This window comes from Diabrotica undecimpunctata, chromosome 1 (assembly GCF_040954645.1).
Source record: "Diabrotica undecimpunctata isolate CICGRU chromosome 1, icDiaUnde3, whole genome shotgun sequence".
Lineage (NCBI taxonomy): Eukaryota > Metazoa > Arthropoda > Insecta > Coleoptera > Chrysomelidae > Diabrotica > Diabrotica undecimpunctata.
In genome coordinates, this window is record NC_092803.1 from 205,278,808 (window position 1) to 205,288,205 (window position 9,398).

General features: G+C 31.9%; 1 protein-coding gene across 1 annotated transcript in view; it reads right to left on the minus strand.

Moving 5' to 3' along the window:
• Nucleotides 1-7,209, minus strand: part of CYLD (ubiquitin carboxyl-terminal hydrolase CYLD) — a 52,681-nt gene extending 45,472 nt beyond the window's left edge. The window contains exons 1-2 of the mRNA XM_072521050.1: nt 6,962-7,209; nt 6,081-6,513 (exon numbers count right to left, since the gene is read on the minus strand). Coding sequence (XP_072377151.1) covers nt 6,081-6,506 — 426 coding nt within the window. The 5' untranslated portion in view covers nt 6,507-6,513; nt 6,962-7,209. The remainder of the gene's footprint in view (nt 1-6,080; nt 6,514-6,961) is intronic.
• Between the last annotated feature and the right edge of the window lie 2,189 nt (nt 7,210-9,398).

Consider the following 9,398-nt stretch of genomic DNA (forward strand, 5'->3'; position numbering starts at 1 on the left):
CTAAAAAATGGATCTCCCATAATTGACCACACAAAGAAAAAATATACTCTGCAATTTGAAGTTGTTCATTTGAAGGAACAAATAGCGATTAGTAAAAATGAAATAGAAAAGTAAAGAGAACAGGTGTCAATTTTGCAAGAGAAGTGTAAGTTAACTCAAATGAATGTAAAAACTACATAGTCCGATCTGGCATGCAAATGCGAGACATTGGTGAAAGAGAAGACTGGGTTAAATGAACAGTTACAAGAATTCCAAGATGATTTGCACGAATAGATTCAAAGCCAGTGGCAGCTTTTATGGCTGTAAAGAAAAATATTTGTCCCTAATGTATATCGAAAATATAAAATGTAAAAGCAAAATTGAAGTAGCCTACGAATTTGCCCGTAAAAGCTTGAAGCTTCAAAGTCATAAAGCCAAAAACAGGCTCAACATGCATGTTACTGGGACAAATTTCGAAAGGGGTGACACGATACGACAAAACAGTAATTAGACCAGTGGTCACATATGGATGTGAAACGTGGACCCTCTCAACCACTGATGAAAATCAACTGAGATAATTTGAGCGCAAAATACTAAGGAAGATATTTGGACCAACCCAATGCAGCGATAGTTCGTGGAGAATTAAAATGAACCACGAGCTGGATGAACTAATGCAAAGCGCAGATATTGTCAGATTTGTAAAATCACAAAGACTAAACTGGCTTGGTCACCTAGAAAGAATGCCAGATAATCGAGCTGTAAAAGTAGTCCAGAGATGGAAGCCCCAAGGAAACAGAACAAGAGGAAGGCCCCGTAAAAGATGGATAGACAACGTAGAGAGGGATCTTAAAACCATGAACATCAGGCAGTGGCGAAGGAAAGTATCCGACAGGGCAGAATAGAAGAACATTGTTAAGCAGGCCAAGACTCACAAAGGGTTGTAGCGCCATTAGAAGAAGAAGAAGAAGAGCTGACACGATATGGTTATACAATCCCAAACATAAGAAAGGACTTTGTCTTTTCGTGAAACTTTTACAACTATAATTTGTATTTTGTTTCTTATGAAACAAATACAAAAATATAAATTTTTTTGAGCAGTGTAAAAAAGTATTCCTTAACAGTTTTTAAATATTTTAAACAAAAAATCCATTGTGTGACACAGCCTCACTACCATTACAATCTCAAAAATGATATTTGCTATTAAAATAAATGAACCATTCAGTGACATCAAGGTCGAATTTGTTTTTGTTTGTTGGTGGATTTATCTCCCTTATACATCTCTCTCAACCTCAACACACAAACAAAAGTTGATATAGATCATTAATAATCATTTGCATAGAACTTGAAGGTCAAAAGATAGACAATTTGAATGTTAGTTTTGTTATATGTACTAGGTATATAAAGTAGTATTCATGTTAAATTTATTCTTCACATCATCTACAAAAAATACATTTCTAGACATTTTTTTTATTTTGTGAAATACATTTCTAAGTTATTTTGTAAAAAAAATATTGATTTATTTTCATTTAGGTATGAAAAACATTTTTGTGTGTTTCTATGGATATAAGCAGTGATTACAGTACTTACCTACTTAGAAAGTATTAATTTTCATAATTAGTAAAAATGTGCAGGTGCTTCACATTAATAGGGGTCTGATAGCTATGCACTGATATTATTTTGATTCCTATCTCTAATAACCAACTTCAAACATTGTGTTTTGGGTAGAAATACAATAACGTGAATTAAACTCTTATTTATATAACACAAACCGTCCAATATAAAATACACTGCATGGGAAATGAAAGAGAGATAATATAAAATATAATTATTTATATATAAAAATCAAAGACAGTGTCATGTCAAAAGGGCCTTGGATCTGTATTTTCTATATTAACTTCTGCATTTTTTCATGGCACATGGTGCATCAAGTGAATGGGAGAGCATATTTTATGTGATACAATGCTGCATAAAAAAACAATACAAACGAAAGAAATACATGAATCTAAGTAATTTTTATTTAAAATATTGTATTTGGATTGGTAAATTGATAAGTTTAATTCAGCAAATAAAATGGAGACCAATGTTTTTATGCATAATTGACATTAAATATCATATTTTCCATTTTTAGCTCTCTCAGCCTTGAATTAAAAAAAATATCATAATTGAACCACTGGAAGCTGCTTCATTTCAAACTATAAGTAAATGGTTTGAATGTTCACACATGAGAGTGAAGCTGTCCTGTGACAACCTTCCTTATACATTTTACATTAGTTCTTCTTAAGGGGTAAGCAGTGAACATTTGGGTGATCTCTCAGGTAGTTTCTTGATATTTGGATTTCTTTGTCTAGCAAAGATATAGTTGAGTTATTGCTTACAAACCAGGGAGCATTGAGCCTCATTCTTAATATATTTGATTGAACTCTTTATATTATCTTAATGTTTGATAGCTTTTATGGTCAGTTTTAATTTTCTATCTACCAGCTAGCTCATTTGTTTCATTTTAATGTTAATTTGGGTTTTCTGGGCTTCGATGTGAGGTTTCCATGTTAATCTTAAATATTTAAATTGAGTGCTGACTTGTATCTGTAGGCTTTTTATTGTTGTTGTTGGGCATCCCTTCAATTTGTGAAAGTGACTTAAGTTGATATGTTTTCATCCGTAAACTAATTTTTTGAAACCAAATTCAGATTTATGCTTTAATATGTGCCTTCTCATAATTGCAAGGCAAAACAGATATTGATAAAGATGTTATTAGAGACATGGGGAATCTAAAATTGCATTCCACAACATATCTCCCAACTAAGCAAAAATCATTAGCGAATTGGTTTCTAGTACTCATAAAAAGTATACTTAAGGGTATATCAAATCTTAACTGTCTTTTTCCTGATATGTTTTCATTCACTTTCACTTTCTATCTATTGAGCCATATTTCTAGCTGGTTAAGGTGGTTTTGTAGATATGCGGATGGGGTCCTTGTTGAAAACTATTAGGTGGTGTCATCAGCAAATGTTGAGATTTTTGTTGTATTTGTGATGGTGTCTGCAAAAACCATCAGGTAAGGGAGAGGACCTGGTACACTACCCTGTACACCCATGATTTAATGGGATAGTATGTAGAAGTCTCTGTGTTATATTGTACATGGCAGTAACAATCGTCACTATAGGATTTTAAAATGAAGTAGTCGAAATTGGAAGGATGCTTTTAAGTTTGTATAAGAGTTCATTGTCCATATTCTATCAAATGTCTTTTTTATTCCTTTACGATAATATTCTATGGGTCTGTTGTGTTGTTTGTAGAATGTCTCACATGAAATCCGAACTGGTGCTTAGCTATTTCTGTGTCTAGGTTTATATCATGTAATATATCAAGCAGTAGTCTTTCAGAAATATTCTTGACATTGCAGGAAACAGGCGGATTGTTTGATGTTTTATTATATATTTGCAGTTTCGTGAATCATAATTATTTGTACAAATGTCCATGTAATTGGGAAATATGATGGTCTGAGTACACTATTGTATATTTTAGTGTTAACGTCACCAATGATTTCCATGTAAATTTTTCAGTACCAATTCCAGAAGCTAATGATATTTTTTATACATTTCAGTAATTTTAACTGTAAAATTAGTTTTATAGCATGAAGACATCATCGTCACCGCCTTTTGAAACTTTTACAGATTTTTGCAAATTTTCTTCAAGTTTTTATCCATGATTTAATTGATGTAAAGATTTGTAATAAACTTATTTGCCAAAAAAGTACTGATAAATAAACAAGAATGGGCACCATAATTAATGTTAAATGGTCACAAATAAAGAAAACTTTGGTTACAATATACATAGTTCAAATTTAACATTCTTAAGCTTAAAATCTGGACAAGAATCTTTGTTCTGTAAATTTTTAAACTAATAAATGAAATATTCAAACAGATATTATTTTTTTTCAAATTCAAGCACCCAAAATGATCCAATCTTAATAAATTCAATGTTTGGAAGCTTGAGGGCTCTATATAAAATAATCACCAAATGACAGCAATTTATCTAACTTGGAAACATATTTAACACCTTAAACGCCACAATGCATATTAAAAAAAAGTTATGTGGGCCAAACTATTAAATACATTTACAGTATTAGTTTATACATTTTAAATAGTTATACTTTAGTTTAAGTACAAAATCTTACATTTTTATTGTTTTTTAGAATTATTTTAAGTGAGAAGCACGTGTGCATCTCGTGGCCACAAATAGCTTTTGGATTCCTGGAGCCATGTGATGCACACTTGCTTCTCGTATAAGACAAGAATAAACCTGTCGTAACTTGTTTATTTTATAGGTTACATTCGCTAGAAAAATGCATTTCGTGTTAGTTATTAGTTGGTTGTCGGTAGGCGAGGTTGTAGTGTGTATTATTAGTTTTCAATATGTCATATGAACAATATGTCGTATGAAAAGCGTTTGAAAAAGCTAGTGGAAGAGTTTTTTTCAGAGGAGGAGAGTGATGACAGTGTTTGTGATAAAAATTTTGAATTAAACAGTAGACGATAACATTGACAATGTTATTTCCCAATATCGACTGCCAGATGATGAAAACTCTTCAGAAGACGATGAAATTGAGCTTGATCATAACCAGCCCTTGTTATGGAACATGATAGATGGTCAGAACTTGAAAATCCTTACATTCAGTTTTCAAGACTCGAATATCAAAGCCGAGTTTTTTGAGATGTATGATAAAACTCCCCTTGACTTTTTTCAACTATTTGGGAATGACGACATTATTGATTGGATTGTGCAAGAAACTAATCGATATGCATATCAAAAGATGAATATAGGTGGTCACGGTCCAAAAGCTAGAATTCATAAGTGGGTAGATACAAATACCGAAGAAATAAAGACATTTTTGGCCATTCTTGTCTGGATGAGATTGCAAAGATTGCCAAAATTGTGTTCATATTGGTAAAAAAATCCATTATACGAAAGCAAAGTAAAGGTCTTATGTCGCGTAATCGGTTTGAATTGTTACTTGCCAATTTACATTTTAGTGACAATGAAAATATTGATAAAGGACTTTGACTATATAAACTATCACTCCTATTGGAGAAATTGGTATCAAATTTTCAGAGAGTGGTAGTGCCAGGGGAATAACTCTGCAGTGATGAAATGGTATCGTAAAATAGCAATTGAGCTTCTTCTAGGGTCAGCTATTGTCAACGCCTATATAATTTACCAAAAAGTAACCAACAGTAACGTGTCCATCACATCTTTCAAGGAAGAGTTAGTTTGTCAACTGGTAGATTTCACTAGACTATCTAACCCAGAGCAACATATGCCACATGCTCGTGAAGGTTACCATATGGAGGAAATGCAAAATTCGGCCAGAAGAAGATGTGTCATATGTTACGCAAAAAATTCAGCAGATAATGGTAGAAAATTTGCACAGACTAAAACTCCCTTTTCTCATTTCAGGTACATTCAGTGCAATAAATTTTATTGTATCACATGTTTTTGCGAGGTTCATTCATGTAATCTATAGACATTTGTATATGTGCAAATATTATTTTTTTCATTTATTTCTTAACTAGAAACATGTATTGCTAATTTTTTAGGAACATTTACTGATCTTTTGCATTAAAAATAGTTGTTTACGTTATATATAAATAAAACTTAGTCTCAAGCTACATAATAACATATTGTTTTATTGCGAGACACTAGTATCCTAAAAATACAGGCTAAATATATAAAAGAGTTCACCAGGCCACTGAAAAACTGTATTCCAAATAAATGAATGGGTACTGTGAAGCGCGGGTGTACCACGTAGCCTGAAATACACTAATGGTATAAGATACAAAGGTGCTTCTCATGGCGTCAGTAAGCTCAGTGACTGAGATGCACACTTGCTTCTCATGGCGTCTAACGTGTTAAAAATCAAATTTCTCTAAGGTGTATTAATATCTAAATATGTCTAATATATGGGTCAATCCTTAAAAATATCCACATCCTCTACTATTTTTACAGATCCAGACTGGACAAACACATTAAATAAATAAACTATAAGATATAGGTATTTGCGGGTTTCCCCTATGTATATAAAGTATATTTTTTGTACTTACATGTAACTCAATCCCATAGCCATAGCCAATTCCCTTCACTACACCTATGAATTTCACTTTCCCCAGTTGAATATCATTGATATCAGTAAAACCAACTACCATATCAGTACAGACTCTTTGCAGTGCTTCACAGAGATTCCTATTTTTGGCCAATTTCACTCTTTCTTGTGGAGAACTCACAGAAGCAATAAAAGGCCATAACTTGTCACTAATTCTTACAATGTTGTCTTCAGAACATGAATAGGTTATGGTTTCCCAATTGTCAAATTCTTTTAAGAACCTTATAGCTAGCAACCGTTCTCCTATTCTTCCATCTATAATGATGATTTGTCCAAGAAGGACTGTTCTTGGTTGTAGCCCTTTAGGCAGATCTTTAAGCAAATCATTGCATATAAATATTCCATATTCTTTCTCCCTAGAACTCATGGTGAACCTGAAACAAGCAGAATGTTGTGAACAGATCTAAAAGGAAGAAAAACAAAAGTTCTAAGAGCTTATTTATATATTTATTTAGAATCGGCAACCATACAAAATATATGGAATGGAATAAATAAAATGGAAAATAAAACACCTTACACAATTAATAACAATAAAAAAATAGAAATGAATAGGAATAAAGGAATCTATTTATTTTGTGTTGTGTTTCTCTGCCCAGCAATATATTATATTTCAAATACGTTTTTTAAGACAATGCACATTAAAATTAGGGAATAATAGAAACATAAACATAGCTTATTTTGCTGTATTTGTATACAAAACATGTATTTACTTAGATTGGTTAATCCATGTATTAGCTCATTTCTAGGAAAAAAAGGTGCTTAGATATTGTATCTGGTTTTCATTATTCTATACTTTTTGAATTAAAACAAATTACAGCTCACCTATTCCTATTATAAGCATCAATTAAGGTATTTTCGCTAAAAACACATAATCTAAACCACTGTCAAACTTTGAGTCATTTTAATAAATACTTCAATGTCTTTTCACCACAACAGCTGTACTTTATTTACTTAATTGCGCAGACCGAAACACCTCTGACATGATTAAAAATCAGTTCATTCTCCATAAAAGGTGTAATTTCTTACCACTGACAAATGTGTGACAAATACACAACATAGTAAATAACATGCGTATGAACCTCAAAACGAATGTGACATTTTTTGCTTCTTAAAACTGTTATACAAAAGATGGGGCTAATTAATTTACATCTATAGAAGAATCTACGAAATTACATTGTTCAATCAAATCTAAGTTTAAATCCAACAAAGGTTGAGTTTTTGGAGCTAAAGTGAATAATTGAATTTTACCCAAAAAATTAAAATTTATCGAAAGAATTAGAAAAAAATGGAATTTCACAAGAAAAAAAAAGGAATCTGCACCGTGCACCATTATCAATTATATAAAGTAAAAAAGAACCGATGATAAAAAACAGATGGCACTACAAGTAGTTCAGAATATATGGAATGTCAGGTTAAAATTGTTTCAATTTTGAAAAATAAAATACTAACAAAATCTAAAAGACAAACTATAAAAATATTTGTTATAATAGGTATATCTAATAATAATTCCACAAAGGAGTATGACACATATCGATACCTTTTTGCCATAACATCGTAAGTCTCGTTTAGTAAATTTTACAGTACGGCAGTTTTTTCAATAAACGTGTTTAGAAATGTCCAATTGAAGTGAAAATTGGCATCCGGACGTATTATGATGAGTGTTTGAAGTAAAGTAATGATTTTTCTTCAAAATAGTTTCAGTTTTTTTGTAGTTGGACTTACGTTACTTTGGAAGCATTAAAAATAATTTCACATTATGATTGTTATCGTAAGCTCAGCACTTACGATAAAAAGTATGTTTAGACACAGCCTCATAAAGTAACATAAATATATATAAAAAAATACCAAAAATCATTTATTTAAGGTAATTTATTTGTGAAAAGTAAAAAGTACAATAGGCATTTAACTGAACAACAAATCGCTTTAGTCATAAACTTACAAATAGTCATAATATCTAATGTTATTGCATGTGGTATAATAAATGTGAATCATAGCTAGTCAGCAGAAATCTAATCTTGAGGCCCTTCATCGCTTTCGTCTTCCTCATCGGATTCTGCTAGCTTATCTGGCGTAGCTGACGTTTTCATTAGCCTATATTCTTTATTCTTCTGAAACCTGAGAGGAATTATATTTTAGTCGCAGAGATCAATTAAGTCTTTTTTCTTTGCAACGGAAATAGACAATTTTTGAGACTAAAGCCGTTTTGGTTTTTTTTTCCTTTTAATTCCATCGTGAAATTGATGCAGTTCTGGCCATTATTTAAATATTCAACCTCTATAATAATATCTGGGTTACCTTTCTCAAATTTTACATTTTTAATTTCACTGATTTTTATAGGTTTTCCGTTCTTACATTTGAATTTACTCGGTTTTAGTACATCATCAGATATTTTTTTCCATTCTAAGAAGTCGCTGAAATCAATTTTTATTGTTTCAAATGGTTTAGGTTTGGTACGAGAGTTGGATATCAATGTACACCATTCTGATGGAGCCCATACTACGCGTTTTTTATAAACCGCTCAATTGTTGCGGAACTGAGTCGACAGGCATATAAGTATGGCCTGGTAGTAAGTACCGCACACTGATTGATGTTATATTAACAGAATCCCTAAGAAAAGTCGGGATCATTAGATGCAACTTCTTGCAAATATTTGTAGATTATGGTAGATATTTCGTTACTGCCACGTCCTCCGTCACATTCTCCCCACAAATAACAAAACCCATTTTGGGTTCCACTTTCGTAAACTATAAGATTGTAATAGTCATACGTTCTGGTGTAGTACAAAAGCAAATTGTCTCCATGTGGTGTGTTTAACACCTTCTGTACGTCGAAACTAGCACATAAAAATTTTGAATCTAAGATAGTTTTTTTTTTGATCAGCTAGAAATGAGTCTTTGCATTTTTCTTTGTTTTCCAAATGTTTTTCATACAATTGCTTTGTTTCTTCTGTTTCCTCAAAATCTTTGTCTTTTCTCACTTCACATACTTTGCACTTATCTTTTTTCGGCAAGTGAAATCCGATATTAAATTCTGCCTTAAAAATCTTTCAGAACACTTACAGGGAAACGATATCGTTCTTAGTTATGCCATTTTCTAACTGTTTCGTCTTAAAAAGTTCGTATAAGAATGATACATTACGAAATTCAGTGGGTAAGTGTCTTCTCGATGTTTTATTTCTGCAATAATGAGGTGGAACAGCGGGTAGCAACGTGATAAAATCTAAAACATTCTGCTTCTGCTCTTTCCCAGTCTTGTTATG